The 20,019-nt window shown below is 35.3% G+C and overlaps 1 protein-coding gene across 1 annotated transcript in view; it reads right to left on the minus strand.

Moving 5' to 3' along the window:
• LOC137030017 (phospholipid-transporting ATPase ABCA1) overlaps positions 1 to 20,019 on the minus strand; it is a 217,548-nt gene that overhangs the window by 56,603 nt on the left and 140,926 nt on the right. The window contains exons 30-34 of the mRNA XM_067399929.1: positions 19,675 to 19,802; positions 19,056 to 19,154; positions 18,780 to 18,972; positions 2,661 to 2,755; positions 2,468 to 2,573 (exon numbers count right to left, since the gene is read on the minus strand). Of these exons, the coding sequence (XP_067256030.1) occupies positions 2,468 to 2,573; positions 2,661 to 2,755; positions 18,780 to 18,972; positions 19,056 to 19,154; positions 19,675 to 19,802 (621 nt within the window). The remainder of the gene's footprint in view (positions 1 to 2,467; positions 2,574 to 2,660; positions 2,756 to 18,779; positions 18,973 to 19,055; positions 19,155 to 19,674; positions 19,803 to 20,019) is intronic.

Below are 20,019 nucleotides of genomic sequence, written 5' to 3' on the forward strand. Positions count from 1 at the left end.
AGTAACACTTTACAATAAGGTCCTCATAGTTAACATTAGTTTTCATTGTTAGTTCATGTTAACTTATGAACAAATGGAAATTTATTGCAAAGTGTTACCAAAAAAATAAAACAAAAAAATGATTGAATTAAAAGCCGATGTGAAATTCACAAATAAAATCCTAACATATGCTTTGGGATTCATAAGATGTTTTGTAACTGTGTTTAGCAGGTTCAGTACAGCATCATATGTGCCTCTGTTACTCTTATATGCAAACTGAAGTGGATCTAACCTCGAGGTCACAGTTGAAGTTAGATGATTAGCCAAGACTCGCTCCATAGTTTTACATAGTATGGAAGTTATTGCAATAGGCCGGAAATCATTTAATATACTCACACCAGATTTTTTTGCCACAGGCCTTATTATTGAATATTTCCATAATTTCGGCACTGTATAAGTGTCTAAAAGAAACTGAAACAGCTTTGTAAAAACTACTTTTAACTGAGGAGCACAGTCTTTAAGAAGTCGGGCTTTCAAACCATCTGGGCCAGTGGTTTTGTTTGGCTTCATTTTACTAAGACTTGCAGTAACATCAGCCTCATTAATAACTATTGATGTTCCTACAAGGAGATATATTATTGCATATCACATCACATTCTGTCCTACCATTCACAGTTTCAAATCTGCCATAAAAGTTATTCAAATCATTAATAAAAGTTTGGTTTTTACTCACAAAACTATCATCCTTTTTGTTAGACCTACCCATTAATGTATTTAATCCCTCCCATGCCTGTCTTATATTGCCAGTTAAAAATGGACCTTCTATCTTATTTTTAAAATCAAATTTTGCTTTAAGAATTTTCCCCCTCAGCTGTCTCCTTTTCTCACACATTAAATCTGTATTACCGGAATGGAAGGCAATCCTCCTTTCATTAAGACAGCGTTTTAGCTGTTTCGATACCCAGGGCTTATTATTTGGGAAATTTTTCAGTTTTAATTTCAGACACAGTATCGTCACAAAAATTAATATATAACGTAATAGTGTATGTGAGTTCATCAACATCCTGACATGACTGAAAGAAAATGCCCCAATTAGTTTCCTCAAAGCAGTCCCTTAGTTGCTCTTTACATCTATCAGACTACACCTGTATTTGCTTAACAACAGGCTTTGCCCTCTTCACTACTTATATTTGGGCAAAAGATGAATTATATTATGGTCCGATTTCCCAAGGGGGGGTCTGCATACTGCTTTATAAGCATTTAATATATTTCCATAACAGAGATCAATAGTCCGGTTTAGACGCGTGGGACAGTCCACATACTGCTGAAGAGTAGGCAGATATTCCAATAAGTCACATTCATTCAAATCCCCAAGGAAATTATAAATGAAAATCATATTTTAGTTATAAATACAGTAAGGTCAAAAAGATTTAATAGAGAATGCAATTATACAGGACCTTTTCAAACCAGCTTTTACTCGCTATTTAAAAAGACAACAGTATATGAGGGAATATTTTAATGGGAAGGAATCAGCTATCTGAATTTAAGCAACAAATGTCCTTTTCTAAGTAATAAAACATTCAACACAATTACACAGAGGGAGAAACATTATCTCCATATTTGATAAGTAAATGCTAAATGAAGAGCTGGTGGGAATTTTCACATCATTTAAAAGGCCTGAAAAGCTTTGCATGCCATTAAAAAACAGTAAATAAAGCACACTTCACATCACCGACACAAGCTCAAGCTGCTCATGCATATTTAAATGGAGATTTTCCACCATGTTTTGATAAACATATATGCAAATGTAAAAATGGTAGATACTACTTGTTAATGAAAATGAATATGATGTTACCAACATCAGGATAAATAAAGCTGTCAGTAATGAAATACACTTTGTTACAATAACTACAATAAAAATGTGATAATTTGGCTTTAATCACCACTGTTATCAAAAAGAAATGACACTAATATTCTAAATTTGTTTAGACTAGGCATTTAATAAATATTGTTCATATGAACACCACTATAAGTTATATTATGCACTGCTATTTTACATTATTTATGAATGTACTAATAATAAAATGTGACTTGTCTGTTAAATCTAGGATTTGTTTGTCCTCATGTCTTATAAAATCTTTTAGTGTGTACCCAGCATAAGAGTCTTAGAAGTTTCAGAACTTATTTTCTGAAAAATACAGTAGTACAATACAGTACTACAAAATTACAGCATAATACAACATTACAACAAAAGATGTAAGATGTGCAATTTCTCTGTAAAAACCTTAAAATAACAAATCCTCATAATTGGAAAAAAGCCAGAATCAGACTGCAATAAGCTGTAAGGGTTTGGAATCACAGAAACTTAACTCTTCAGACTGATGAAAAAATTAAATCTGAGAGTCAAAAACGCCAATAATGCCACTCTTGACCAGTCACTTCTGGAGAGCATGATGTCAGTAATGTCGTAATACAGCAGCACTCTTACCTGTGAGATGTTGAAGAATAATTTGAGGTCGTTGATCACTGCTGTAATGTCAGACTCATTCAGTTTGACCTGTGAGTTCACACCACCTACAGAGATTCCTCCATATCTGCACACACACACGCACGCACAAACAAAAATTATGCTTGTTTGATCATAGTTCTGCACATGCTGTGAAATGAGTGTGTCTCATTACCGTATTTTGCCTGATTTCTGGTAGCTCTTGAGCAGGAAGTCGGTCATGTTTCGGGCCGTGATGTTCTGGAGGGTGTCTGTGCTGTTCTGAGTTCTCTACAAAAAACACACCAAATAAAACCATTAAAAAACCCACAAACACTGTAAAATGTTTTGTCAAGTAACATAAACATAAAATGTGTTAATAGTAAATAATAATTAACTAAAACTAAAATGGTGAAAAACAGTTTTTTTTTTTTACAGTTTTCGTTAACAAATAAAATAAGATATATCAGAAATTAAACTTGTCTTATTTTAGCTAGTTGCCAAAGCAACATTTTTCATTTTCAACTTGATGTACTAAAATAACAAACTAAAACTGAAAAATAAATAAACAAATGAAAACTATACAGAGGTTTAACAAAAAAAATAAATAAAAATAAAAAAGGACCAAAACACACAGCAAAATTACTAAAACTTTAAAATTGAAATGAAAACAGAAAATAAAAAAATCTCAATGATACTAAAATAAAACTGGTTGACATTTAACTTAATTAAAATAACTTATTTATTAAATTTGACTGAATAACAGTATTGTTATTGCTAACATAAATGTTTAAAAAATTGTTTTTGGTAATTTCAGTACTTTTCATGAAAGCTTAAATAAAACAAAATATAAACACTAGATGAAAAATGTTGCCTTGACAACTAACTACTGAATAAGTTTAGGATGAAGTAATAAAACTACTAAAACAGAAAATAAAAACTGAATTCAGGTCTATTTTTTTTATTATTATAGTTTTTATTATTATTTTGAATTAGTTCTTATTTTTAATAATTTCAATTAAAGTTTTAGGAATTTTGTTGTGTGTTTTGTCATTTTTGTAATTCTTTTTAAAAAATATGCTATTGTTTTTCTGGTTTTGTTTTTTCGGTTTTAGTTATCTTAGTACATCAAACTAAACTAAATGAATATGAGAAATGTTGTCTTGGCAAATTGTTAAAATAAAATAAGTTTAAGATTTTTATACATTAATTTAACTTAATTCAATTAATGCTTATTTTATTTCAAGTAAAAACAAATTTCCCTTTCAAAGTGGAACTTCAATGTGTGAAAACACGGCAAAATGTATTGGCTGAAAACAGCCAATGACGTCATTTGCGGAGTATAAGAGGGAGCCTGTAGTACACATCATCAACTCTTTGTCTGAAAGAGGCACACAGGCAGGCGCAAGGCATGGCAACAAGACACTAGGTGTGTCCCAATTCGCGTACTTGTACCTGGATGATACACTAAATTAACGGAAAAAACGAAGTGTGGAATGTTGGACACTTCATGCACTCAACTGTCACAGCTTTAATTACGTTACAGAGGGGGAGGGGTTATCAGACTCCATTGTTAAATGACAAAATAGCCTTATACAATTCATGCACTACATGAATGAGTACATAGTGCATAAGTACAAAGTGTATAAGTGCATAGTGTATAGTGCATCATTTGGGACGCAACTACTGTATCTCGTTTCCCTTCTCAGGGAATCATGGTTACATTCATAACTTGAGATGTTATTTTCTATGTTTTAGTTAATTATAATAAACACTATAAAGACTTGTAATAAAGTAAATATTCTGTTGTATGGACCTTTTTATGGCACTTGTCATTTTAGACCTTGACAGTTCCAGTCCTAATTCATTTAGAATTTTCTCCGAAATGTCCACTTTCATGTTCATTTCATGTGTGGCTTTGGGATGACACAAGTCTGAGTAAATAAAGACATAATTCTCATTTTGGATGAACTATCCCTTTAAAGGAAAATTCTATTATTTACTCCACCTCATGTTGTTCCAAACCTGTATAAATTTCCATGTTCTGCAGTACATAAAGGAAGATAATTGGAAGAATGTTTGTAACCAAGCAGATCTTGCACCCATTGACTAGCATTGTAATTTTTTTCCCTACTATGGGGAGAGATCTGCTTGGTTACAAACATTCTTCCAAATATATTCTTTTGTGTATAGCAGAACAAAAATGTTTATACAGGTTTGGAACAACGTGAGGGTGAGTAAATGATGACAACATTTTCATTTTTGGGTAAACTATCCCTTTAAATGCAACAACTGCACATTTTCATTCTTAACAGTTCATTAGATTGATGCATGCACACGCACACACAGAATCTTCCATAATGACACATCAAAACAATAAAACCATACATACATTGTTTCTTCAATTCACTATCAGTGTGAAGTTAATGACACTGACTCAGATCCACAGAAACTAGCCTAAATGAAAGAGCTCTGACACACGCACAGGGACAGGGTTACACTGTTGGAGGCTTGTGACAATGAACATCTATTATATGCTGATTCACAGAGTGGGAACAGAACGATTCTTAAAAATGCTTTTTCCTCGAAATCAAAACTGTGGTTTTGTGGCTTTTAGTTCATGTCTATCAAACCAAAATTGTCCCCTTTTCCATAAACAAAAATAGTTGCAATAGATGATGTTGACTGTATATAGAAACAACATTTTATTTTATATTTATTGCAAAATATGCATTTATATACACATAGTTAAGTAGTTTAAGAGTGTAGGGAGACTCTATTACATCATTCACATTACTTCATGGGAGTGGGTGGAGATAAATAGATATTTTGGCAGGATATGCTTCTTGCAATTATCTGGTTGGTGGAGATTTATTTTCAGAATTGTGGGTAATGTAGTTTTCACCAGGAATAGGTTGAAATAAGCTTAATTTGGTCAGAATGAAATAATACATCCTACAGTACCTGCCTTTCAACGTATGATTTTACATACCCTTGTACACCCTGCTTGCACAGACATCATAAGTCATCAGCACACTCTTTCATGCTATGCAGAGTTTATACAGACAGACCTTAATCATGGAGCACCACAAACAAACAGCAGACACCTTTAACAGTTCCTATCAAATCAAAACAACAAGCTTATGCTGCTCATGCCATAACTACCAAGAGATGGCAACCTGTGACGTTAGTAGTTGGTTCAGTCAGACTCGGAATTATGCATATCCATGTCAACAGTATCAACGGCGAAATTAATCTGCAGCAGTCAGGTACAATCTCTCTAAGTTGTTTACATTCATTAATGTTGTAATATTATGTGCTTTAAGACACAAGCTAGTTGGCATATCTTGTGACACTTTGCTGAGAGCAGCTGTGTCTTTGTGCGTCTTCATGAGTTTTGGAAGAGGCGTGGCTTTGGACGCCGATTTGCAGGGAGATTGGAATCATATGCTTTCAATGCTAGCAAGCTAAAGTTAGAATTTTCCAGATCACCTACTGCACCTTTAACAAAGGCATATACCATCGATTAACAACCTCAAGGCACACAGTACGGCTGTCTTTAAAGGTTTATAAGTTATCTTTAAAAATCAATTCCCCTATGGAGAAAATGAAAGGTTTTATACTTCCAGAACCCAACTGTTGCACTCTATTATCATACCAGCAATATCAAGCAACAAATAGTAACATAAATGCTACTGAATATTTAAAATCAAAGGTGAAGTTTATTAATATGTCCTGTATCAAATCTGAATAGGAAACAGAGTATGTCAACACAGGAACAAAAATGATCATCAAATCATTTCTTGGAGTCTTTTTTCCCACCAATTAGCTCTCTTTCCCAACCCTTGTAAATGACTGCAGCCTGCTAGATATCACATCAAATCTTCATCATCTGTCATTTACTCCTGTTCTCCTCTCCGCAAAATTAAACTGGAGCTTTGCCAACAAATCTTCCAGCCAAAAATTAGACAGAAGCTGGACTACTGTAGCAATGCGGATGTTAATGAATGCAAATACATGCAAGATATTGTCAGAAATAAGTAAATTATTTACATTATACACAATATGTAAAAAAAACTTTTCTGATCATATTTTTTTTCCAGGCACATCTTACCAATTCCAAACCACATTAATCTTAATAACTACTATTCATTTTGTATTTAATAATTTATAAGTGATATATAATTGTTCATGAAGGTGGAAAAGAAAAACTCAGGTGTGCAGAATTATTAGGTACATTTTCTTTAACAGATAAAATGACCCAAAAAAATACATTTTACTCAGACTGAAAAGCCAAAAATTATTAACCCCTTAAGCCCTGAGGGTATTTTCAGAGTTTTTTTTTTTCTTTTCTGAGTGACAAACAAAACTCGTAACTTCAAAACTGTAGCAAGGAGAGTCAAAAGGTCAGTATCATTTGAAAGGAAACTTTTTAAATTAAAAAAAAAAAAAAAAAAAATTAACTTGGACATTCTCATGCTGAGAAACTGCAAATAAACAACAAAAAAAAAAAAAGTGGAAAAAGTACATATCTTTCTAATTTAAAATGGAATATCTCGTGAAGGAAATAAGGTAGCAGGTTCATTCTTTTTTGGTGATGTTCCTCTATATATGAGCTCAAATTTTGTGGATACAATTTTCTGGTGATCACATGAAGAAATCAAAAGTCACAGCATTTGGAACAAAGGTAGGTATTTTTATTTATTTTTAAATTTAAAAAAAAAAAAATTCTGAGTGACATGCACAAAAATAATGACTTATAACTTATAATGACTTATAAAAACTCTAGCAAGGAGTGTCAAAAAGTTTTTTACATTTAAAAAAAAAGTTTTTAACAAAAATTCTTTACATATGGGTCTTACGGGGCATCACATACAAAAACTGGCTCAAGTTTAGTCAAAGCCCAAAACAATTATACACGTTGTATTCTACTCAGTGAGACCTTTCAAATGACATAACAAATGATTATCTGAGCTGTATGATGCTTTTGACACATTGTAGTACATTGTACAATTTTTTTCATAAATTATGATTTTTTTATTATTATTTTTCAGCAAATAACTCAGAAGACTGTTATATATATATATATATATATATATATATATATATATATATATATATATATATATATATATATATATATATATATATAGGCTTTATAGTGAGACAGATTGAGAGTGACTCTTGAAGGACCAGCACCACTCTTATACCACTGTTTGAAGAATTTATCTTTCAGAATCTGACAGTAAGTTTTGGGAGTTCATTTTTAGTTCATCTCCTACCCTGAAGTCTGTTGCAGAGATGGACTAAAAATGAACTTGAGTCACTCTCAATCTTTCTGTCTATAAAGCCTATAAAAAAGCAGTCTTCATGTATTGTACAATACTTCAGCTTGTGATTCTTACTAAGTGGGGGTCATTTTTTAGGATTCTTTACCTAATCTAAGTCTCTGAGATCCTGACACCTTGCATTTCTGGAGACTCCAGGTAGGTTACAGTTCAGGGAAATGGTGGTGCTGGAGACTAAAGGGTTCTTTATGGTTTCACACTTAATTCTTCACCTTAATTCTTAATTCTTTTGCAGTTAACATGTGTCTTTTCTTTTCCACCTGTTTTTGTCTGACCCCGCTGACCCATTGAGCATTTTACTGTCCAATGGTCATGCCTTAACTGCAATTTCTAGTATTGCATTAGTATTGCATCCTTCTCATGGGCATTTAATATTTATTTATTTTTTTACTTTTCTGAGTTAAATGTCTTTTATATACGGCGTTTTTCATTTCCAACCTTCATGAACAATTATTTATTCACTTATAAATGATTAAATACAAAATTAATAGTAGTTATTTAGATTAATGTGGTTTGGAATCAGTAAGATGTGCCTGGGAAAAAAAATATGATCAGAAAATCAACATACCTAATAATTCTGCACGCATTATATAATATACAATATTACTATCACATTGTTTTGGCAAATCTCCAGTTGTTTTCTATGGTATGATGTGTAAAGCTGTGATAACTAAAATAAGTCTATATTCAAATTACTCATGGCTTCGCTTTTGTGATGGATGACAAGCGCGAAAGAAGAAAAAGAAAGAAAGAAAGAAAGAAAGAAAGAAAGAAAGAAAGAAAGAAAGAAAGAAAGAAAGAAAGAAAGAAAGAAACAAACAAACAAAGAAAGAAACAAAGAAAGATGTGTGAAAGTTGCTGTGGATTTTTATACCAAAAAAAACACAGAAGTGCACTAAACAGCAGACTGATTATTGCGGCTCTCTAAAGTGCGACAGTCCTGCAGTCAAAATTAAGCTAACTCAAACTCATTTCACAGATTTAACGAACAGCTAACTACACCACTGACCTGTCATCGCCATGGAAACCAGTGTTTCATTTAAAAAACCCATGCCTCATCTCTTATCAAGGACACAGATATAAAGACAGTAAACTGAACAATGAGTCTTTACTGACTGTCTGATAGTCGATCAAAGAAACCGCTTGTGCTTGTGTCCTGTTAGCGCTACAGATGATGTCTCCATGACCGGATGGTAAATAATATATAATCAATCAAAATGCTTTCATGGGGCTGTTTGCAGTGAAATACAGTTTACAACAACATAAATTGCCCAGTAAGTGCTTAATGCAGACACAATGGATGTGAAAGATGTTTAAAAAGGTTGCTGGGCTAATGTGATGCCATTTAGCAATTTAGTGCAGTGATTTTCAGAGATACAGACGAACAAACAGGAGCACAATTAAGTGGCACAATCTGGACATTAATTACTAAAAGAAAAAGATTTTCAGTAAAAAAAAAAAAAAAAACTGTTCCAAAAAGCTATGACTTCAGAACACTTGCAGTATAGTGCACAAGTCACATGGACTATGGGAATTCCATGGGAGCTTCGAAGAATTGACAGATTTTCCTTGAACAGTATCTTAAGTGCCCCTATTATGCTATTTTAAAAGTTTTTTTTTTTTTTTTGAGGTCTCTTAGAACAGGTTTACGTGCATCCAAAGTAAAAAAAAAAACAAAAAAAACAAAAAAACACTTTAATCTTCACATAATATACATTGCAGCATCGCCACAGTGTCTGAAATGGTTCAATCAAGGATTTGGTCTTCTTAACCTCTCCTTTACGACAGCTGACTCTGCTCTGATTTCAAAACACTGCTTCGGAGCTTTGTGAATCGAATCAGTGACAGAAGATGAATGAAGGCCTTACAGGTGTAGAACAACATGAGGGTGAGTAATAAATGACATTATTTTCATTTTTGGGTGAACTAACCCTTTAATATACTGCTGTTCTAGATTTTCACTGCTGTTCTAAAAATCTTTTCACCATTACCATAAACAAGCTATGTAGCTGTTGAATCTGAGTACAGGAGCTCTAGGTTACCATAAACTAGAGGTCTAGTCTACGTGATACGCAGGTATACGCTGTATACCCACTAGGAAAGGTCAAGGATATTCTGTATACCCACGTAAAAAAACGCGAGAATACGTAACCATCCAATAAATCACAATATTTGTGATTTGTGGTTTGTAGCTTTTGACATGAAACTAATTCTCATATTTCTCAAAGTCTCATATTTCAGCCATTTTTCGGAATAAAAAACAAATACCGTTTTGGCACTCTTTAACGTGAACTGATCCTCTCCTCCGCTTTAATACCAGTTACAACGCAAAATAAACATGAATGAACATCTCAAGGTATGATAAAAGATGCAGTACAACTTACCGACATCTGTATATCATGTCTTGTATAATCGCTTAATCAGCGTTTCAATCGTGGAAAGACGTTATAATAGCTTGTAAACAATGTAACGTAACGTCACATTTACCTCAGGAGAACAAATATTCAGTGACCATAAACTCGTTAGTCAACTCTTGAGAGGAGCATATAGCTAAATATATCAACCTGGTCTCATGGCAGAGACGTACCAGTGGGCACGTAATTACGTACTCTACGCATTTTGCTTTTTTTGACCGTGACCAAGCTTGCTCGGTAGCTCGGCCGATACGGAGTCGGACTTAGGGCGAGGAGTCGACTCCCCCTGCCTGCATGGGTACGAATCCTGCGAAAAGCGACTGACCAAAAAAAAAAAAAAAAAAGAGCTCAAAGAGAGATCTAAACGAGCTGAAAAACGGACACTTCTTACGTCACGTTTGCTTTTGTTAACACTATCGGGTAGGTTTAGGCGTGGCGTCGGTGGGAAGTTATTTTAAAACGAAACGGAGCGCAAATGTCAAATTGAGAACCGTGGCGATTCGTCTAAAAAGTAGGGATGGGCGATCGATCCTAAAGTATCAATACTTTCGATACTGGCGTGGTATCAAAAAGATCGATTATCAAATGGAAGTATCGATCCTATCTGTTTTTTGTTTTTTTTGTGATTTTGGGATATTTTAATAATATTAGTACGTATTTTATTTACAATTAACTTAAATAGGAACGGCGATGGGAACTACATCTTCCGCTGTATCTCTGCTTGTCGAGACAGTGTTCGCTCACTCTGTCAAAGACAAGCAAGCACGCACAGCGCAGGATTTTAAAGGGAGACGAGTGCGTGGCTGCGGTCATGACTGAAAGAAAAAGAAGCATAATCTGGAGTTATTACACTCCAGTTAACAATGAAGCTTCGTGTGACGTTTGTCAAAAAACAATACACCACACTTTTTTCAAAAGCAAGAGATTTTGATCAGTCAAAGAAAAACAGGCTGAAGAGGAGAATGTCAACATTCACTTTGTTTCATCTCAAAAACCTATAAAGGGAAGAAATGTAGAAACGTGACAATTATTGAGAAAACGTTTGTGAGACATGTTACATTTTTTTTGTTATATTTGTTATATTTTGTTTTTAGTCTACAGTGATATCTTTGTTCATTTAATTAATAATGTTCAGTATTTTTAATAAATGTAAAAAAAAGAATCATGTCAATTGCAGTTTATTTAATATTAATGATGGCTATCAAAAAACAACATAAAATCACTCACATGAAAATATTTAATTGGAGTATCGTTATTGGTATCGATATCGTCGATACTTGTCTCGAAAGTACTTGGTATCGGATCGGAAAGAAAATGATTGGTATCGCCCATCCCTACTAAAAAGCAACGTCATAAAAACGTACCGCATTCACCCTATTATCTGCTCCGGCAAAAAACAAAACAAAAACACGCTTTTAGCGCTGCTCAGTGTACATTTCAGAGCGAAACTGCAGTGATATGTACTCACTGGTACGTATTTCGCGACTGGTACGTGCCCACGGGGACGTTTTCGTCATGAGACCAGGTTGAAATATATACACCATATTACCTATTAATTATAATTTTTAATGTTCTTCAATAGATTATATTATGCATGTTTGAATAAATCCTTCAAGTTGACAGCCACCATTTAAATGTTTACATTTCAAAAAACTAATTTTAGAGTAGAAATAATTTTAAAGTTAGTAGGCCTATTATAACTATTTTTATAAAAAATTCCATAAATGTAATTCAAGTTTGTATACAATTAATTTTAACCTTCAATATTAATGTAGTACCAACTGATTCCCATGTATATTATACAAATTTTTTTTTTCTTGAGAAAATTTGCCATGAACTGTACCTGATATACAATATATCCAAAATAACTGATATCGAATCGAGCAAGTTAGTGAATTGAAATGCATAACTATGATGACAGATTGGCAGGAAATGGTGCAAAACTGAAAACAAAGTCCAAACGGGGTGATACTGTGTGTAAGAACTGTGGACGAACCAGACAAATGAATCATTCAGATGATTCTTTCAAAACATAATTCTAATTCAGAATTGAGGTTCCGGCTCCGGTCCGTCTGCAGATAAAGCCAGGCTGATTACTTGTACGACACATGCTTGCTGATAGCAGAAGCGACATACCAAAGGGTCACCCAAGAAGACAGAGAGACAATCCAGACCCTTTAGTTTCCTTACTTCACAGGAAAGCCAAGGAGACTGTTGAACAAATAAATCTGCTTCAAAATTGTTCCAACAATTTTAACGGACTTATCAAACATCTTTTAACTACATACATTTTGCATTATGTGTCCACAAGTACTACCTGTAAACAGTTAGGCTTTAGAACACTCACAATTCGTGTAAATGCGTTAACTCTTGACTGAATGACTGGAAGTATGCCTTATTTGGACTTAATTTGATTCTTTCTCCCTTTCCTATATTCTGACTTGAATGAAATCTGTTTAAAATGTATTGTATCCCATTTAACAGCAATTATGTTAAAATGGCACTCTGCTAAAGCAGAGACAGACCGGGATGTAACACTTATGTTTTATTGGGGGCAGAGGAAGGCCCTCTTGAAACAGGACAATGTCTGATTGGCCAAGACTCCTCAGAGGTGTGACAAACAACTAAGTTTAAATGATCATATGGCAAGATAGTGAAGGAGAGAAGTTGGTTAGTAAACGAACTGGGTTTGGTTAGTTCTGGTAAGAGAAACCATGACCAGAGTACCAAGAACAATGGAGTAAATATAGCTGCAAGCAGCAATTACGGGGCCAAGCACAAAAACGGCACAAGAAGCCAGCCAACATGGCCGTGAGCATCAGACCAACAGCAGCAGTGAGCAATTAGAAAAAAAAGTTATTAGCATTTTTGTCAAGTTTGTTATAACTTTTGAGCACGAGGTGGCGCTGGTCCGAAACTTCTCAGGCTGCTTCAGGGCATTGTCCTGATGACCCATACCAAATTAATGAATTTTGGTCAAACCCATCAGAAGTTATAAGCAAAAATAGCCATTTTTCATATCTCCACTCCAGTAGGTGGCGCTGCGCCGAAACACTGTATGATGCCTCAGGTCATGCTTGTGATGCCACGTACCAAGTTTGGTCTGAATATGTCAAAGCATTGTAGAGATACAGCTTCAAGAGTAATTTTTGCATCATCTCTCAAATTCTTTGCTCCGGTATACGAAAACGGTTTGACTTATCAACTTGAAATCCATAACTTTTTGTCGGCATGGTCTGAAGATGATACGGTTCAATTTTGGTGAAAATCGGAGCAAAGGTCTAGGAGGAGTTTGAAAAAGTAGGTTTTTAAAGAAAAACAATATGGCGGACAGGAAGTTCAGCTGAATATGGCAAATTTGATATCTATGTTCTCAGCATGACCCAAGGAATCTATTGAGACCAGTTTCATTACAATCGGTAGATATTATCAAAAGTTATTAGCATTTTTGTCAATTTTGTTATAACTTTTGACCACAAGGTGGTGCTGGTCCGAAACTTCTCAGGCTCCTTCAGGGCATTGTCCTGATGAACCATACCAAATTTATGAATTTTGGTCAAACCCATCAGAAGTTATAAGCAAAAACAGCCATTTTTCATATCTCCACTCCAGTAGGTGGCGCTGTGCTGAAACATTGTATGATGCCTCAGGTCATGCTTGTGATGACACATACCAAGTTTGGTCTGAATATGATAAAGCATTGCAGAGATACAGCTTCAAGAGTCATTTTTGCATCATGCCTCAAATTCGTTGCTCTGGTATACGAAAACGGTTTGACTTATCGACTTGAAATCCATAACTTTTTGTCAGCATGGTCTGAAGATGATACGGTTCGATTTTGGTGAAAATCGGAGCAACGGTCTAGGAGGAGTTCGAAAAAGTAGGTTTTTAAAGAAAAACAATATGGCGGACAGGAAGTTCAGCTGACTATGGAAAGTTTGATATCTATGTTCTCAGCATGACCCAAGGAATCTACTGAAAACAGTTTCATTACAATCGGTTAATATAGTCAAAAGTTATTAGCATTTTTGTAAATTTTGTTATAACTTTTGACCACAAGGTGGCGCTGGTCCTAAACTTGGTATGCTCCTTCAGGGCATTGTGCTGATGACCCATACCGAGTTTCATAACGATACGCTAATGCGTTCGTAAAATACAGCATTTTAGCACCAAATTTAAAATGGCCGATGGCCAAAATGTCCAATATGGGAAAATTGGATATCATTCGACTCGGCATGATTCCCCGAATCCAACGAGACCAAATTCATGATTTTTGGCCAAACCCATCAGAAGTTATAAGTAAAAATAGCCATTTTTCATATCTCCGCACCACTAGGTGGCGCTGCGCCGAAACGCTGCATGTTGCCTCAGGTCATGCTTGTGATGACAGTTACCAAGTTTGGTCTGAATACGATAAAGCGTTGCGGAGATACAGCCTTATGTCTATTTTCGCAAGCACTACGTACAATTCGTTTGCGTGTTTTTCGAAAACGGTTTGAGAAATCAACTTGAATTCCATAACATTTTGTCGGCATGGTCTGAAGATGATCTGGTTCAATTTTCGTGAAAATTGGAGTAACGGCCTAGGAGGAGTTCGAAAAGTACGTTTTTCAGAAAATTCAAAATGGCGGAAAAATTTTCATGACGGAAAATGACGTCATATGGTGCAATCGATTCGTCTTGACCCAAGGAATCAGAGGAAAAAAGAATTTTGTTTCTAGCCCTTATGGTTCAAAAGTTATTAACATAAACATAAGTGCAACTTTGGACAGCTGATGGCGCTAGAGGGATTGAGTTAGAGACTCCAAATTTGCTATGGACAAAGGTCAGACTGTCCTCTAACTGTGTGCCAAATTTCACAACTTTCCCGCAAGCGGTTCTATGGGCTGCCATAGACTTCAAGAGCGGAAGAAGAAGCGGAAGAATAATAATAAGCGTACGGAACGCCAACAATAACAATAGGTGCCTAAGCACCTTCGGTGCTTGGCCCCTAACAAGAAGAACAGACCAGCCGCTCATTCAAGCCATCCAACCTTCACTCACTTTTCTTTTCTTTACTTAATTTTCCTTTACCGCTGAAAGTCTCGTGTCCTACGTTTCGCCGCAAAGTTTAACCAACGACTTTTGCCGCTTCAACTCCAGCGACAAAGAGACTTCCTTCATTGTTCCACACAGACCTGATCTGGACCAATCATTGACTTGGGAAACCCCTCTCTGCACGACGAGGGAAATTCACCTTTAAGTCAACGCAAGCAAGTACCTCCAGATGAAAACTGAACTGGTGCATAAATGAATGATTCATGGTTCGTTCTGGTCCTTGAAATGCATTGATAGGAATTCGGTTAATCAGATCTCTCTCTCTCTCTCTCTCTCTCTCTCTCTCTCTCTTTCAAAACTCTTTCTCTCTCATTTCCTTCTTACTGCAACGCGTATGAATGTGTGTGTGTGTGTGTGTGTGTGTATGTGCGTGCCTTTGTGTTAGATTAGTTTGTGTTAGAATAAATAAAATCTCTTGTAGATTTTAAAAGGAAAGTGTCTTGTATTATGTGCTTTATGATTTAATGTCTTAAACTGTGATCAAGTTACCGTGCTCTAATCAGTGTTTTCACGATTGTTGGATATTTATATCCGTTATAAGAGCTTATTACGGCTCGAGCAAATGAACGCTGGACGAATCAGTTGCTCGGTCGTAATCTAAACAACTCTTTATAATTCCCTAAATATTTCATTTGAGCTAATTTTACTTCCTAGGGTGTTTTCCCTACATGTGACATACTGATAACCCATCTTTCCATTATTCCCACACTCTAAAAAATGCTGGGTTAAAAACAACCCAAAATAGGTTGGAAATTGAAAATCAGACACAATTACTACAGGCAACAATAATAATTGTATTAATAATTTAATAAATGTTTATTGTTTAATTATTATATTTAATATTAATAAATGTTAATTTCCAACATATTTTGGGTTATTTTAAGCAAGCAATACAGCAATGTTTGCACAATAGTTGGGTTAAATAAAACTACCCAGCAGGTTAGGCAAACATTTAACCCAACCGCTGGGTTAAAACAACCCAATTACTTTTGCCACCTTTTAACGTTGTTTTTAACCAAAAAATTTTTTATAGTGTAATAATAGTTGCAACTTGCACCCTTAATTGTGCAATGAAACTTGCCAGCTGATAAAATATGCACCAGGGACCATAATCATATAACATCTAAGGCTATCTTAACTGGCTCAGTTAGATGGTGATTGACACTAAACAGTAGAAAATCAGTCCAGAGTCTCTTCAGCTGTAAATGTAATTGGCTGTTAAAGTCTTTTGTTGATTATAATAAATTGACATTTTGATAAAACACACATTAGCAGTCTTTCAGAATGCTCTCAATAATATGTAGCCTAGATCAGATGCATACTATATGCATTAGTGAGTGTGGTGGTGCTTATGGGGTGTTGCTCTGGGACAGTTAAGTATGAGGCTGGGAGGGAAAAATCACAGTATACTCACTACAAAAAAACTAGACTACACCACTGCCATAAACAAAAGTGGTCTGCCATTGATTGTCAGCGTAACACTTGCAAAAAGTAATGAACACGCAAAGTTGTACTTTGGCCAGTACAACCTGAAATATATTATTATTCTTAACTTTTCAATAACTTCGGTAGGCTGTACAAAAAAGGAGTTGTAACTGGCTGTTTTCTCTACAGAAAGCTGATCTCTAGTAATACGTCTAATTTTTTATTGATCATTTGATAGTAAAGGGAGGAGACCTGACGAACCACGGTCAAAGACTTTCTGCCAAATAACCAGTTTTTGTGCTGTTACACACATCAGAAAAAGTAAATAACATAGAAATAGAGTTGAGATTTTTTTTTTCACACCTAATACTTCAGGGACTTCATATGTGTGTGTTTGTGTTTGCTGCTGATCTAATTAAAGCAGCATTTGATGTATCTGAAACCCTGAGGCATCAAAAATGCCTCCATCATCTGAACACATCCATGTTTATGTTTTAAGACAAAACATCTTCTGTGTGTTTAGGACTTTACTTATGAAGCTCAAAAATCAGAGCTCAGTAAAATGTAAATATTTGCAAACTGGGTCAGCTCAGCGTGTGCGTGTATGTGTGTGTTTTCAGCAGTATATACTCAGACAAAACTTGTTTACCGAGAGAGAGAATCAGAAGAGATTCTAAGTTTAAACTCAGCGTTGTGGAGGAGTGATTTGCATATCTGCTGATACGACAGTCGCAGAGAGAACTGTGTAGTCTGTGAGATGTTACAAACTAAATGTATACATATGGTATGCATGCATGAGTTATGAGATCACCAGGATGAATCATGCTGTAAAACTGTTAGATCAGAGGCCTGTTGCATGAAGCTAGTTGAACAAACTCTGAGTTTCAAAGTTTGGAGTTGACAAATCTATATAAATCCAACCTGGATTGATCAGGCTCAACGGCCTCACAACGCTTGGTATAAACTTTCTCGTTTAATCCAGAGTTTGTAATTAACCCTGAAAGTGTGACACATCCGGCAAACAGCATGGAAGATGGAGAGCGTCCGTTTGATTCACATCTCGTGAGAGAGCCGGGCAATTCACTTCTCTTCGGAAGATTAAGAGATCGTTATGAAAAATATCATGAAATTAAATGCATTTTAAAAGCAGGAATAAACACTGCTGCTGCAGTGAAAGTTTGAGAAGGCAACTGAATGAAAATATCTGACTATATCAATGCATGTGAATCAAGCAAATAGGCCTTATAATTAATATAGTTTCACAAAGACCTCAAAAGAATACATGTAAGCTTAACTTGTTTTAAAGCTTTAAAGTTTTAAAGGTTTATATATTAATGCATGTATTATATTCATTTTAATTGGGATATTACCTTTCATGTAGTGTGTAATATAGATGTTTGACAATGTAAAAGGTCTGCAAAGTGCATGACAAGTCACCAGGAATTCCAGTCTTTTTTCCTGCACTAACCTACACAGGTTTGTAACAAATCTACATAATGCCAGCCTATGGTCTTCACTGGCCTGGAAAAGTTTTGTTTGTGTTGTCGACATGACGAGAAGATACTGTTTCCTGTGTTGCCAAAGCAAGTCTACTTTGATGCACTTCCAAAGGATGAGGACTCAGCATGGAATTGATATGGTAAAACCAACGCAATTGTTACTGTTCATATCACTGTGTATCAAGAGCTTAGGAAGAGCTGAAATTTAGATATGGTAATGGAGGTTTGGTTTCCGACACACGCTTTAAGCTGTTGACCAATCACAAAAGCCTGGGCCACCTGACCAATCAGAGCAGCGGAGGCTCTTGGAAAGGATTGGTTTAGAAAGACCAGATCCTTGATCTGTTTCAGACACTGTGAGAAAAGAGCTGATGCTGCAATGTATGATGAGAAAATGAAAGTGTTTTTTGATGTAAAACTATTGTAAAAGACCTGCAAAATAAATTCAAGAACTTTAAAATAGCATAACAGGGGCACCTTAATTTAAATGTTTCATAATCCAGGCCGATGAGATTGCTAATGTGTGGCTGACCTGTGGTGGTGGTAAACCCCCGGCTCCAGGCGGGCAGTCCGGCAGCATGATGCTCCTCTGCGGTGTGCTGCACTGGCATTCAGGCGACGGGTTCTCCATGCTCCAGTTACCCTTCTCAAATATCTCACTGACGGACGGATCCACCGCAGGAGTGAACCAATCAGTGCCTCCCGCAGGGTTACAGGGTAATTTACTGAAGTAGGAACAGGAAACGCATGGTCAGCTGCTACACCACACCACTTTTGTGTGTAATAAATGTGTGTGTTTGTTGCTCACGGTATGGGGTTGGTGCTCATGCAACGTGTTCCAAATCCCGGTGAAGTGAGCAGAGCATTTGTCACTCTCTTCACCTGATCTACACCAGGATCATCAAAACTACAACATACAAACAAGATTTGTTATCAACCAGGGAAAGTTTGTGTGCCGAATGTAGTCACCATTTACAATTAATTACCTTTAAAAGTTTGTGGTTGGTAAGATTAAGTGTCCTATGTTCACCAAGACTGCATTTATTTGATTAAAAATACAGTAAAAATAGTAATATAGTGAAAAGTTATTACAATTTAAAATAACTGTTTTCTATTTGAAAATGTAATTTATTCCTGTGATCAAAGCTGAATTTTCAGCATAATTACTCTAGTCTTTAGTGTCACATGATCCTTCAAAAATCATTCTAATATGATTATTTGCTGCTCAAGAAACATTTCTTCTTATTATTAATGTTGAAAACAGATTTTTGCTACTTTATATTTTTATAACTTTACTTATACAATAAAATTATTTTATAACAATAATTATTAATTAACAATTATTAATTTCTAACAATAAGCAATACATTTGTTAGTTATATAGTTCAATAATATGGTGGCACATGGTGCTAATTTAACATGCTCACCTGTAGAAGGTATTCTGTGGAGCACCGTACATCCAGGGCTGAAGCTCCAGATTGGGATATTCCACAAATGGAGGAACAATCAGAGAGAAGATGAGAGCCAGACACACAAAGAATGCCGGCATCACGACCTGATACACACACACACACACATTTTTATTTTAAAATTAGAGTTGGGGTTTTACATCATCAATCTGTGACACGTTCGGTGTCTGCGAGCTGCGTTATATGTGAAATAGAAATGATGGCTAGCAAAGAAAAAAAAAATCTCTGGTGTTAATTTTGTTAATTCATGCATTCTGACTTGTGTACACTGTTAAAGAGTTGCATTCTCATGCTAAACATGGC

The sequence above is a fragment of the Chanodichthys erythropterus genome, chromosome 11 (genome assembly GCF_024489055.1).
Source record: "Chanodichthys erythropterus isolate Z2021 chromosome 11, ASM2448905v1, whole genome shotgun sequence".
Classification (NCBI taxonomy): Eukaryota; Metazoa; Chordata; class Actinopteri; order Cypriniformes; family Xenocyprididae; genus Chanodichthys; species Chanodichthys erythropterus.